Source organism: Procambarus clarkii, chromosome 63, assembly GCF_040958095.1.
Source record: "Procambarus clarkii isolate CNS0578487 chromosome 63, FALCON_Pclarkii_2.0, whole genome shotgun sequence".
NCBI lineage: Eukaryota > Metazoa > Arthropoda > Malacostraca > Decapoda > Cambaridae > Procambarus > Procambarus clarkii.
Genome location: NC_091212.1, coordinates 17,812,534 through 17,827,576, shown reverse-complemented (window position 1 = coordinate 17,827,576; position 15,043 = coordinate 17,812,534). Strand labels below are relative to the sequence as shown.

At 41.3% G+C, this 15,043-nt stretch overlaps 1 protein-coding gene across 9 annotated transcripts in view; it reads right to left on the bottom strand.

Moving 5' to 3' along the window:
* LOC123769484 (RNA-binding protein 25) overlaps positions 1 to 14,686 on the bottom strand; it is a 72,838-nt gene extending 58,152 nt beyond the window's left edge. For 5 of the 9 annotated variants that reach the window (XM_045760616.2, XM_069308786.1, XM_045760625.2 and 2 more), the window contains exons 1-4: positions 14,591 to 14,680; positions 12,338 to 12,436; positions 4,588 to 4,629; positions 4,253 to 4,290 (exon numbers count right to left, since the gene is read on the bottom strand). In XM_045760616.2, the coding sequence (XP_045616572.1) occupies positions 4,253 to 4,290; positions 4,588 to 4,629; positions 12,338 to 12,416 (159 nt within the window). In that variant the 5' untranslated portion in view covers positions 12,417 to 12,436; positions 14,591 to 14,680. Of the gene's footprint in view, positions 1 to 4,252; positions 4,291 to 4,587; positions 4,630 to 12,337; positions 12,437 to 14,590 lie in introns of all 9 variants that reach the window. The other 4 variants (XM_069308784.1, XM_069308788.1, XM_045760623.2 and 1 more) reach the window with 2 other exon arrangements.
* Positions 14,687 to 15,043: the final 357 nt, after the last annotated feature.

Here is a 15,043-nt window from a genome sequence, read left to right as displayed (position 1 = left end):
AGGCAACCCTTCCCTAGCCCAGGGGAGGGGTTGCCTTGAGCCCCGGGAACCCACACGGCAGGCCCAGGGGCAGAGTCGTCCCCCCAAAGCCCCGGCCTCACAAGAAAAAAGCGGGGGCAGCCGCGAAAGTACTAAGGAAGGGAGCCCACTGGCAGACTCCTACAATACGGCTGGAGGAACAGGCTCAAATGCCTCCGTCGCTACCCCGAGTCACACACACTCACAAGGTAAGCCCCAACACCAACCAAAACGGGGCAGCCTCAGGTCTCCCGAGGAGCAAACAACCGAGAACACTGCCACCATCGAAGCTCAACGTGCAACGCCCGTGCTGCCTGCATCCGCATCGTCAGCATAAGACTGGGTAACCGAGTCACAAACAAGCAACAAAACTCGCAGGACTCCGGGCCAAAGGTACCACCGACCCCACAGGCAACAGACGGAGGCAAAGACCGTGACTGTGGTTGCTCTGTCCCCTGAGAAAAGGGGACACAGCAACCTGCAAACTTGTTGGAAGCGAGGGGGGTCTCCGGGATCACATCCATCAGACCCGGGCATCCCCTAGAGGATTCCCAGGGTCCTGAGCATTTACTATAAGAGGACTCGTGCTCAAGTAATCCCAGGCAGGGTACAATTAACCGGCGCCCAAGTCTACCAAACAACCTTCTAAGAACTGAACCCCTGGGACATGTACACTAACAGGGACCTAGCAAGGTGAACCACCGGAAAAGGAAGAGTATACGCAGTACAAAGGGGGAAAGAACCAAGGCAAATCCCCCCACCAGATAGACAAACAAAAAGAAAAAAAGAAGACCCCGCAAGAGAACAGCGTACCCAGGCGGAACAGAGCTGGCCTCTATGATTGGTGAAAACAAGCTGCGCACCATGCTGCGCCCCACAAGTGCAAACTGCCCCTTACCCCAAGGCGAACACGGGAGACAGAACACCCTAGCACACAAAGGGCTGCTGAAAACCAAGCAGTAAACGGCATAACAGGGTCAGAACCCAGAGGACTTGTGGAAGGGAACCCCAAGCCTCAAGGGCAGTACTTACAGGGCACCTAGGGAAGGAAACTTTAGGCGCATGCAGCCTGAGTACTGGAGAATCACTCCCGGCTCATGCACCACCTAGAAGACAGTCACCACACGCTAGGTACAGTGCTGAAACAACCACCGGAGTCAGAGCACATGATCTCAGCCTTTAGCATCAGCCGAAGAACTGATGGTGGATAGCCCGCACTGTAGGTCTGGGGCTCCCCCTTCCCGGGGAGGAGGGAGCTGCACAGACAGCGGCGCGGCAACGTGTGACGTCATGATCGTTTGCTCGTTTCTTTTAGGGGAGTTCTATTCACTTGTTCAGCTTGTGGTAGCAATTTACACCAGAATAGGGGTTTGTTTTGGGAAGCTTACCTTTCTGGGTGCCTGACCCGGTTGATGGCAGACATAGAATGCTTTCAACCACACGAGGGTTTCTATAGGCCATTGCTCCCCTTGCCTCTCTGAGGGGGCCAGGTTCTGGCTCATGGTCCCCGGTAGGCCCATAGAACTCCATACACATACCTGTTTGATGGGGTTCTGGGAGTTCTTCTACTCCCCAAGCCCGGCCCGAGGCCAGACTCGACTTGTGAGAGTTTGGTCCACCAGGCTGTTGCTTGGAGCGGCATGACTGATGCTAAAGTCAGACATTAGCATATCAGCCTGGATAAGCCCCAGAAAAAATCTATTTTTTTTAACTAATTTTTGGGGGATAAAACTAATTATTAAATATTTTTATTATACGCTATGGTGATAGCTGAGTCATAGACATGATTTCAGTTAACACTTGTGTTTGATGTAAATTTTTTTACCATTTTGGAAAAATTTTGACAATTCAATATTTTTTTCTCCCTTCCTATTTATGCTACGATACCGAGACTTGGACCAGATGAAACCCTTTTCATATACAACTCGTCAAAAAAGTTAGATTGAAATCAAACTAGTTTTCATTTATTGCATATTTCTGGACTGCACCCTTAATGAGCTGACTGTAGAGTAAGGTTGCAGAAGGTTGTGTGCTTGTAAGTAAACATTGTGGTTGAACTGTTATTTTGAATGGTTAACCCTTAGACCGCGCACATTACAGCGCATATTGGGGACCTGGTAGCGAAAAATATTTGAATTATGTAAAAATAACTTAATGTTAAACAAATCTCAAACTTGTTGGCTTCAGTGTCGTGAACTTTCATCAAAATACTTTCAGAAATTGATTTTAGACGAATTTTAAAAAAATAAGAATGTTTTGTTGACAAGGAGAACAGCTCCCAATAACTGGAACTGATGGATTATGCAGTAATAAAGAGATGCAAGCACCTGTCCGACGCTCAAAGAAGAAGAATAGTAGTAAGAAGTGTCCACAAAGTGGATATGCAGCTGGTGCCTTTATATCATTGCTGAGTAATACATAATAACACAAATAATAATAACTAACTTAATATGCTCTATTTCGTTATATATCATATAAATACATTGTCCAATGTTTATATATGTTACTTTCATCAATGTCCCTAAAATATATTTTGGGGGGAATTTTTTTTTTTTAAGATTTAAGTTTTTTCTCCTTTGTTTATTATGTTTTATTTTTTCACTTGTACTGTATAAAGTATACCCTAAATATGTCCCCTAAATCATTATATTTATTATAATTATCCCTATATTTTGTTTTTGGGGTTATTTTTTCTTGACTTCATTTCATCACACATTGACCTACAACTTTCACATATTCGAGTACGAATGCCAAACAATGTTTGTTAAAACATCCAATTAAATTAACGAATTAAAACTACCTTTATTCATTGTCGATAACTTCAACTTCAATTATCTCTGAAACTAGAGTTTCAACTTAAAGAGTGGCGTCTAAAATTCAAGTTTTTGACCGATTCTCACTATTTTGACATTGTGTGCTCAGCTGTCTGTTCTACAATCCCTTCAGAATGGATTTCATAAACTTTATACATTTGTAATTATAATTTTTTTTGTCTAAATTTGCCGCATATTTCAAATGCCCTATTGACGATTTTTTTTACAGTAAACTATATTGAAAACCTATATTCTAATTTGATGAAAATGAAGATAATATGTTATTCTGAGAAAATAATAACATTAATGGAACAATTGGTGATAGTTCAGATTTTTTATTCTGAATTGAAATTCTGAAGTTTTCAATATTCAATTTTAAAATTAATTTTGATTCTCTTGTTTTTCAAGTTACCCTGTGATCATTTACACAAAATTGGAGCATTTGCTTAGTTGATTATGCAAAAAAAAATTGGAAAGTGTTTGTGTAAGTTTTAAAAACTTGTGTTAAATTACTTTGTCAAATCGTATACTGTATGTATGTATTACACGGGCTAAGGGTTAAATATGGCTGTTAAATACCACACCCACCAGTTGTGCTTAATGGTTCGTTATGGTGCATAATAATGTAAATAGTTATATATAAGATGACCAAACCACACATATCAGAAAGTGAAGAAATTACCATATTTCAGTCCATCCTGGACCACTATTTACCACATAAATATAACTGTTTATATTATGCACCATAACGAACCACTAAGCAGGACTGGTGAATGTTGTAATGAAATCCAAGCACAACAGAGCCACACGTTCCCAGCACACAACCGATGAAGCAACGTTGAAACTTGAAAGGTTAAAAAAACATTTTCCTATACAGTAATATTAAGGAGAGTCAAATTAAGCATGCACAAACACTTATAGCAGTTCACTACAAGGTAAATTGACATTGTACATTTCATGCAAGAACATAAATGAGAAAGCCTAAATAATATGAGGTAATCCCAGAGATGGTCACAGAGGATAACATGCACAAACGTGCAACACAAATATGTCAACAATTAGACAAAAGCACATATTATTTACAGAATTTAGTATTAAAATATGAATTAGTGAACATGCTGAATTGGCAAATAAAATGTGTAACCTTTGGAAGAAAAATCTAATGGCCTTAACTGAAAAATTATTATTACTAGTATATGCACAATAATGCTTTGCTAAACACAAGTAAACTGAAGATAGAAGAAGAGAAAGGATAATCTAAAAACAGTATTCAATATAGAAAGCCAGAAAGGAACCACGGTAAAGTAAAAGGCACATGAAGATTTTAACGAGGAATTTGGGGAGGCCACTAATGGTAGGACAGTAACTAAAGAATACACTAATTACACTAAGAATACACTAATTAACAACTGTGTACATACCTGTGATATAGGGATGCCAACTGCTGGCACAATATTGGCTGGAAAATAATTAAAGTACTTTAGTCAATCAAAAATATTTTGAGAAGCCCTAGTCCAAGCTTTAATACCGTTGAAAGAGCTTACATCTGCCGGCTTTCCCAATGGGTCCCTGAAACACGGCCCTTAATTTTTTTTTGCTTTTTTTTTTTTGTTCTAATATATATGGCTACAAATACACAAAGATTACCTGCACCAGGTCATGACCAAAGTGAAACCTTCTTTTAGAAAAATTGTTTGATGGAAGCCAGTCAGATGGAGGTGTATATTTCACTAAACTGGCTTGGCTTTTGGCTTACCAAGAGACGATAAATGGTGCACATCAATGGTAACTGGTCCTCCTGAAAGAGAGTGAAAAGTGGCATGCCACGAGGGTCCTTCTTGGAATCAATTCTTCATAACTTAAGAGAGGTATTATGACAAAATTTTAAAAGCGAGACTGTAAGCGGCAAAAGAAATTGTCACCAACAATCTGATACAAAACATTATATCTTAAAAATGAAATTCATTATCCAATGAAGATGGTGAATACTTGTTTTTAAGTTAATGATAAATGGTTCAAGAAACCCATGAATAATTTGAAACTGAAAAAACTTGAAAACAAAGGCAAACAAAAATTTCAACGTTTTTCAAGGTCTGAATTAACTATACTGTATCAAAGAAATAAACATTTAGCATGAACTTAAATACTGCATAACAAAAAATAAATGATAGAATTGACACCCAAATTTCACAGAACACCTAAAAGATCATCAAGCACCAACTACTGTACATACACAACAGTGACCAACAACTACACATATAATAGTGACTAACAACTAATGTACACGCACGTGACAAACTGAAAAAAATAGTACTATTAAAAACGGTAAAAAATAGTGATCCTTATTCGATCATTACAACAAAAAGCCCTTCCTAAATATACTAACTACCCTATCACAAACTTCTTATGTAATGAGGAATACGGTCGAAAGAATAACATGCGGACCCGTGCTAAAGTTGGATACTTAAGTTTAATCATTAATTTAAGAGTACAGCACAGCACTCTACTGGTTCTTCCAGCGTCCATTGATATACTACATACAAAACAAGTGCACCATAACTATATGGCAAAAGTTTAGCTGAAAATAGTTTTGAACTTTAATTCCATTTTAATGGTGAAAACTATTAAAATAGTGAACTGTCAATTTAACTTTCAAATATTTTTTTATTAACGAGAAAGTCAAGTACAGTTTCTCTAAAGCCAGCAATACCAATGGCAAATTATATAAAACAAAAAATGAGGACAAGTGTAATAACTACCCCCCCCCCAACCTTCCCTAAAAAATATAGAAAACATCAGTTTAAGTGAATGCAAGAAATTAATTTCCATCCTGAAAAAAAATTAGTGGAAATGAATTCTTATATTTGTGAAAACCTAGACAATGTTGAATTTCATGTAATTTTTTGTGCATGTGTACACATGTATTTAATTACTGTACCCAAGTGTAGTTACTGGATGAGAGCTATGCTCATGGTGCTCAAACTTCCATATAATCTTATATGTCATATGATGCTTTAAAACAACTAATAATGACATCCATCACCTTCTCACATTGTTCCAACTGTTCAAAACTCTCTTTGCAAAAGAGAACTTTTGTATATTTTTGACACACTGTTTCTTTGAATCTTTGACACACTTTGAATCTAATTTGCAAATTTTAAAAATTCCTCCTTGTCTATGTTGTCAATTCCAATTACTATTTTGCATGTAGTGATCATATCACCTCTTTTGCTACTATATACTGTATGCTGATGTAGATTTGACTAAATGTAAACTCTGTCAGCAGAACTATTCGCATACTTTGCGTCATTATATAATGGAATGTGAAAAAATTGCGGAATTTAGAGATAACACCATCAATAGTGTACAAGAAATGTGCAAGTACTTCATTCATAATGATGTGCTGCCCGAAATCTTAGCGAAGTATCCAAAATTTGCTTACTGTAGGTAATGCATGCACATGACTGTAAAGCTGCCGCCCAGTTGGGTGAGTGTGCAGCAAGACTAGTAACTGTGTGACTCACTATAGATGTAAAGTGCCTTGTATAGTGACTGTTGTGAGCCTCTTGTAATGTCACTTGTGACACTTGTGTCACAAGTGAATAGCACTGCTATTCAGCTTGTGACCAAAGCATTGCCTAAAAATGCCATAATATGTATGTACATGCTATTATTTAGCAATGATAGTATTACAGAAGACCCCTGACTGTGATAAAAATGACCAGGATTCTGATAATAGCAGGATTGTTGTGATAATTAGTGCTGTAGTGGGAGGAGTAATCTTGATGGGAAGGAGGGTAGCATTGTCTGCTGACTCTAACCACCTTTTATTGTCTGGACTCACTATACCAGCTTAGTTGTTCGCTATGATGAACAAAACATGCAGATACTTATATATAACGTCTGTATATAGTGAATAAAAACAAAAACAGTATGATGGGAGGAGAATGGTGGCGAGTCAGGTGAGGTGAGGGCGGGAGGGAGTGACAGCCAGTGGCGGGCTGTCACTGCCACTCAGCATACCAACTTAGTGGTTCGTTATGGTGAACACAAATGTAGATACTTATATATAACGTGTATGTATAGTGTAATAACAGCAAAAGGAGTGTTGGGAGGTTATCTTGAGGTTATCTTGAGATAATTTCGGGGCTTAGTGTCCCCGCGGCCCAGTCCTCGACCAGGCCTCCACACCCAGGAAGCAGCCCGTGACAGCTGACTAACACCCAGGTGTTAGTCAGCTCACACCCAGGGTGAAAGAAACTCTGCCCATTGTTTCTCGCCGGCGCCCGGGATCGAACCCGGGACCACAGGATCAGTCCAGCGTGCTGCCCGCTCGGCCGACCGGCTCCTCTTGGGGAGAAGCCATTTTGGTGAGGGAGGTGGCGACATCTGCATGATTTATCATATCTTGAGGTTATCTTGAGATAATTTCGGGGCTTAGTGTCCCCGCGGCCCGGTCCTCGACCAGGCCTCCACCCCCAGGAAGCAGCACGTGACAGCTGACTAACGCCCAGGTACCTATTTACTGCTAGGTAACAGGAGCATCAGGGTGAAAAACTCTGCCCATTGTTTCTCGCCGGCCCCCGGGATCGAACCCGGGACTACAGGATCACACGTCCAGTGTTCTGATCGCTCAGCCACCGGCTCCCCATATATCATGCTGGGTAGGGGTGGCCACTATGCTCTTTGAGCACTATACCAGCTTAGATGAACAGTTTTGGTGAACAGAACATGTAGATACTTATATATAACGTCTGTATATAGTGAATAAAAGCAAGAACAGTATGATGGGCGAAGGATGTGAGCGAGTGAGGAGTCATTGAGGGAGGGACTGGCAGTGAGAGGCTGACTGGCAGATGTGGTGGCCACACCTCGCTGCTTTTTGACTTGCAATATCAACTTAGTGGTTTGTTATGGTGAACAAAACATGCTGATACGTATATATAACCTGTGTATATAATGTAATTACTGACTAAAAATTTATTTTTTGTTTTATGAACACAATATTTGAATCAATAATATGCACACCATAATTTTGAGTACAGCGATGATTCACACATTTTATTATATAAATATATCACACTACACACTATTGAATAATATTACAGCAAAAAACAAAGAAAAATCAGTCAGTCATTGAAATAATTAGGTAATTATCTCTGTGGCCACTCCTGCCTGACAGCTGGGGCTGAGCAGACCTCCTCGGACGCACGCTGAGTCAGCTCCTCTTTTTTGCCAAACTTCCCTGCCATATATAGCGGGCAAAACATGCCACTTACAATTTTGTTATTATTTTTTCGTGATCATCAAACACAAATTAACAGGTTTAGAAGAAAAAAAAAAATTTTGTTATGCACCTGTGGGTGACAATGGCCAAATAGCCCTTAGCAACACAAGAGTTAATTAGCACCCAGGAAGCACGAAAATCCAAGTACTGTGTAACAGCTGAAGCTGTTTTAAATAGGTGATTGTATGAAAGGTAGTAGCATACGCCCTTGTACAAAATTTGTAATGACAGGGTAGTCGACCTGACTTTGGTAGCATGGGTCATCTCTCCTGGGGTTTAGGGACTAACACCTTTAGAATACAAGATGGCAGTCTCCTTTGTTTTAAAGCAACATATAATGAATATTTCAACAAAACACAGTAATAACTAATTTGGCTTGTACCATGTACGTAGAATGAAGGTTGAGATGAGGGTTGTACACAGGCAGAGAAATGACAGCATGTGGAGGAACTAGTTTGGGTTCCGGATGACTCACCATGTCAAGGTCACGCGGCCCAGAGAGTGACCACATTAGTAATTCACAAAGTTCAAATTCAGATCACTAGCCAATATTGTAATTGGAAATAGCCTTTCCCTAAGATACCTGTACCATCAGTTTTGTAAGAATTCAACCATCTGGGTTGTTCAGTACAATAGAGATTAGTTGTTCAATTTAAACCCTGCTTAGTAAATTGATAAACCTGGCAGAGTAATACTTACTAGCCTAGGTCAGCCCTTAGCTGGGGACAGACTAGACAGTGTGGTTTTGGGAAGCAACTGAAGAGGTCAACCAGGTCCAGAGATCAGCACTCCATCGGCTGGTTTCATAGTTAAGGTAAAAGTTGCAGTGGGGTTTAGTAATCTCATGTCTGCCTCTATAGGAAACTAAGTTCATTTAGGGAGTGATAGTTAGGGAGTGCTTATTATTTTATATTTCTTAGCTTTTGATAATAAACGCTTAAGATTTTCTCGTTTCGTATTTTTGAGTATTTCCATGAATAATTTTATATACTTATTGTCCTGCCCATCGGTGTTCCACGAGTCTGGGTTATTGGAATGCATCAGTATTAATATTGCAGGCAAGCTTGCTATCTTAACTCCCAAATATCCCCCTTTATTTTGTTTGAGTAACTCCCACACTTAACGTAAATTCATCCCCCTTTTCCAAGTAATTTGGGATTAAGCCCCAAGGGTTAAATAATTGATTAATTGGTCCAGACCCTGATTAACTGACAGCTTTGGTTACTGGTCTGGTGGTGGCAGCATAAAGAGATCCCTTGAGTTGGCTAGCAAACCTAGTACTGTACGACGTCACGTGGCTGTAGAATCTTAGCCGATTGAGCGGCTAAGACCACGTGGCGTGGGACTCAGCCGAGTTAGCTCTGGGGTCCTTTGGAATTCGGTTTAAGTAAGTTAATTACGGGCGGGGTAAAGGACGAAAAGAGAGCCGATACACATCCCGTATTACAATAAACACGGGGATACTAATGTCTTGTGTTACAACTGTACGAATGCAGACGAGGAGTCAGAATAACGTAACTAAAATATGTAGACCAAACCATACACCAGAAAGTGAAAACACGACGACGTTACAGTTCATCCTGGACCATTCTCAAGTTGATTGTGAATGGTTGGCACAATCGACTTGAGAATGGTCCAGGACGGACCGAAATGTCGTCGTCCCTTCACTTTCTAGTGTGTGGTTTGGTCTACATCCAAGTACAAAGTATGACCTGGAGCTTGACAGCTGGGAAGACAGCGCTCAAGATTCATAGTCCTGAGGTTCCGGGTTCAACCCCCAGTGGAGGCGGAGTTTCCTTCATCCTGATGCCCCTGTTCACCTAGCTGGGAGTTAGACAGCTGCTACAGGCCACTTCCTCGGGGTGTGTAACAAAACAGACGCCTGCTTGAGGACTGGGCAGAGGGTACGCTAAGCCCCGAAATCATCTCAAGATAACCTCAAGAGAAGTATCTCTTGTAGATAACTATATCTTGTAGTTTAGCCATAGTTGCCTGGAGAAATTGCAATTTTTGGTAAAAATTAGGAAATTTGCCGCATATGAATAACAGGGTCGTGCTGATAGGCTCTGAAACCCTGGGCGTCTGGGGTAAATGTGCACTTAAGTTCCTAAAGGAGGTGGATGAGGAACTCATTGGGAAAACAACTCAAGAGCGGACAGTTTTCTGTTCCAGCACCTCAGTGTCGCGGTCCAGAGAGGAATTGTGTGCTGTATCTTGGGCACGCACCCAACCTTCAGAGCTGGATGAGGTTTTCGAACATTGATTGTTGTGTGTGTGTTTTCTGTAAACTGTAGCAATGTAATAAAATAAAAAATAAAAAAATTTAAGAAAAAAAATAGGGGTGGTGGGAGAGGAAAATATCAAAGTGTTCAGGGAGAATCCACAAGGTCTCTTCTGAATACTTTATTTTCTTCTTCAAGGCTGTGGGTCCCTACAATTGCACCAGAGGTGGTACCCCTATTTTATATATATTAATGCTGTTAAACTTTCGAGTATACTGTGAGTAAACCGAGTACATTGCTTACTCACTCGCTGCTGTTAAACTTTCAGTGGTTCATAGTATTGCTGCCCTACACGTTCTTAAAGCCATGGCCATAAAGATCATTTTATAGGCCTAAGTAACCTAGAACACGTTACTAAGCCCATGAAAAGAAAGACTGAGGATGCTTTTTCAAGATGGGAGATGGTTACTGGAGGTCTGAGGAAGCAAATGTGTGCCCCTTTGTATGCATGTGATTTTTTAAGTATTATGATATATGTACTAACATCATGTGTCGGCTGGCGCAGTTTCTGGGGAATGAGTTTTCTCGACCGGCACAGCACAGTGGTTAATTATTCTACTTGATTTGTGAGTGCATATCTGAACTATTTTAAAACAACAATGTCAACTATTTTGATAAAATTTAAATAGCAAAAAGTATAATGATAAATTTAGAAGCAGCTTCCAACTGATTTCAAGAACCTTGAACTTTGTAATACAATAAGTAGACTTTGAATTTTACTGAAGACAAAATAGAACCTAATATATCACTAAACTACATATAGTACTTAATATTTATTACTCATTCTAACAGATACCCCGGTACTGTACTGTATCCATTTAAATAACACACTTGAAGCAACTATTTTGATTATGGCATGTCAATTTTTTCATATTAAATAACCAAGGTAACACAAAAATGTAAACAAAACCTTTTTTCGAGCATGCTTCACATATGCTGACCATTATTGGATATAAATCAAAGCTCAGAATAACACTAATTAAACAAGCAATATTAGCAAAAATGAAGTGTAAAGGAAAACACAGCAGCACACTTGAGGTTAGGAGTTACATTTTTTTGTTATTTTTGGTCAAGTGTGGTATTATGGATTTACTAAAATACTGTAGCTTACATTAATCCAGTCATAAAATATATCATGGAAATCAGTCAAAAAGCATTATTTTGAAAATTATCTTTGTAAAAAGACATGATGCATCTCTAACTCAGGATTAGTAAGTGTCTTAATTTTGGAAGAACTCTGTGCTGCAGTAAGTAAATACTGTATACTGTACTTCCAGATGGAAAAATCTCTCCTTCACACAAAACTGAGTTTTCCTTTCTTTGTCAAAATTATGAGACATGCGGCTAGAAAACATCTACAGTACTACTGGGTCCAACAGAACTAGCTGATCTCTGACAACTATTCACAGTAGCTACTGCATATAGTATAGCTACTGCATATAGTATAAGACTTTACAAAGTAAAACCTAATACAAAAGTCGTAATGATAGTGGCAGGAGAAAGAATATGAAGTTATTAATGTTATGTTAAGTTGGTGAAAATTATAGTTAGTGGCACAAAGTAATAAAGTGGTTGAAGGAACATCTCAATACAGTATCTATCTTGAATGATGATAAAATCAATCAAAATTACAGTACTGTAATTACAACCGATTGTAAAATATATAATGACAAACATCCCTAAACTAATTGTCAATATTAATCTGAAAGCAAGGACTAGATTATGGCATGATCCAAAACACACTACAAGAAAAACAAAATGGAAAAGAAAATTACTGAAGCAAGTACTACGGTAATTCAGGAGGTAAAAAGAAGAATTACTGTAAATATTAACTAAGGAGCAGGCATTAAATTCTGTCACAGCTCTAACATTAACAGGCCAAACAATGTACTGTACTAGTGCACGGAGAAAACCAAGCAGATCATGAGACCACATACTTGCTAGAGTGAACGGTGCCCCCATCATCGTCGATAAGGGCACACCTGGCATTAGCGGAGGCCGAGGTGGAAACGCCATCTCAACAAGCCTGCCAGTACCTAAAGAAAATTAAATAATAAATTTAATCATACAGTACTGCAATTATACAATCATATGTTAATTATTGCTAAACACAGTTACTATTAAAACCACATATAGCCCACAAGGGTCCTGACAGCCGAGTGGACAGCGCTAAGAACTTGTAGTCCGGAGGTTCCGGGTTCGATCCCCGATGGAGGCGGAAACAAATGGGCAGTTTCTTTCACCCTGATGCCCATTATCTAGCAGTAAATAGGTACCTGGGCAGTAGAGAGCTGCTACGGGCTGCTTCCTGGGGGGTAGGGGGGTGTAACAAAAAGGAGGCCTGGTCGAGGACCGGGCCACGGGGATGCTAAGCCCCGAAATCATCTCAAGACAACCACATGACAAATATGCAAAGTAAATGAGTTTCAATTATAGTAAGGGATATTTTATTTCTTAATTAAATTTAAAGCATACTGTTAATGGGAAACTAATTTATGTAGACAAGGTGACATGCTACTTAGATGCAGATGCGAGGGGCACCGTGTTCCTTGCATAAAATTTAACAACATTCAGCCCTAAACTAAAATAAGAAGGTTCTAAGACCTGAGAAGTGTACATGAGCCACATCATTGCTGCTCTTCACACAAACTCAGCCTAACTTATCCTAGCCTAACAAAAGCAAGACAACATTTAGTTTCATACACAACCATTTTAACACCGGCACAGATTTGGGACACATCTGCCTAAAACTGCCCAAAAGCAGAATTTGCTAGTATAGTAGTTTATTCTACTTTTACAGAGTGTAAGGCAAATGACCACCGACTTTGTGAAGACTTAAGAGCATTCACTTCCCACGGCCCGTGTTAAGCCTTACTCTACAAGGTAACGGGGACATGTTCCATCAACCTGCTGGCATCAACATTACAACCAGCTTCGAACATGCTGCTGGGTAAACAATGTGAACAGCTGTTTGGTGTCCAACCATCCCTCCCTCTCCAGGCTCCAACCGTCCCTCCCTCTCCAGGGCTCCAACCGTCCCTCCCTCTCCAGGGCTCCAACCGTCCCTCCCTCTCCAGGGCTCCAACCGTCCCTCCCTCTCCAGGGCTCCAACCGTCCCTCCCTCTCCAGGGCTCCAACCGTCCCTCCCTCTCCAGGGCTCCAACCGTCCCTCCCTCTCCAGGGCTCCAACCGTCCCTCCCTCTCCAGGGCTCCAACCGTCCCTCCCTCTCCAGGGCTCCAACCGTCCCTCCCTCTCCAGGGCTCCAACCGTCCCTCCCTCTCCAGGGCTCCAACCGTCCCTCCCTCTCCAGGGCTCCAACCGTCCCTCCCTCTCCAGGGCTCCAACCGTCCCTCCCTCTCCAGGGCTCCAACCGTCCCTCCCTCTCCAGAGCTCCAACCGTCCCTCCCTCTCCAGGGTTCCAACCGTCCCTCCCTCTCCAGGGCTCCAACCGTCCCTCCCTCTCCAGGGTTCCAACCGTCCCTCCCTCTCCAGGGCTCCAACCGTCCCTCCCTCTCCAGGGCTCCAACCGTCCCTCCCTCTCCAGGGTTCCAACCGTCCCTCCCTCTCCAGGGCTCCAACCGTCCCTCCCTCTCCAGGGCTCCAACCGTAGCTCCCTCTCCAGGGCTCCAACCGTCCCTCCCTCTCCAGGGTTCCAATCGTCACAATTAGTGTTCATGTGGAGAGCAGAGGTGTGGGCCCACTCCTTGACCCGCTATATTACACATCATGGCCTCAACACCTGCTCCCAGGCCAGGCAAAAGGCCATTTTGACTAACTATGAGACACTACCTAAGTGAGAGCAATGCCAGTGTAGGTATACAGCACTTGGATGGGATATGACGACCCTCACAACTGGGATGAGGGCGGAGCGAAGGGTGGGTGTCCAACAACTTAGTTCCCTTGGGCTTTGGACGTCCACCGGGAAAATGTGGCCACCACTATGGGTAGGTGTGAGTGAGTGATCAGGAGCCTGGTGAGGGAGCCTGGTGAGGGAGCCTGGTGAGGGGAGCCTGGTGAGGGAGCCTCCACGTCAATACCTTCACAACAGGGCCCACCACCTTCCCACCGCGTCAACCCAACATTTGCCAGCCTTCTGCACGTGTAATAATGTGCTATACACTACCTAACCGGCCTCACCTCCACCTGTAACCTCCCAACAACACCCCAGTAACCAATAACCAATACTCACACTATTAAATATGTGAGAAAACCGGTTGGAAACTAGGAGAGACGACCCACTCAATAACACACGGAGAAAATGGCGTACAGCTACTGTGCGATTCATTTCAAGGAAACTCACGAAAGCATTATTTATTTATACAGATCTCAATAAAAGTGTATCACTCTTGTTAAAACTAATAGAAATTTAATTTAAGGCTGTTTTCTGAATGGTTTTAAATTTAAAGTTAATAAATATTACGCAATCGTAAATTCCTCCCTCGACCCATCCCAGCATGAACTTGTATATTGACCATAAACCTTCAATATTCCCGCCTCTTGCTGACTTATCACATTACTACTCAATTTAATCATTCATTTATATATTTGTTGAAGGATATTTTGTTGTTGCCATACCTTGGCAAGGAGGGTGTAATTGATGGGTATACTGTATACAATGGGAGGGAGGAACAAAACCCGCGTA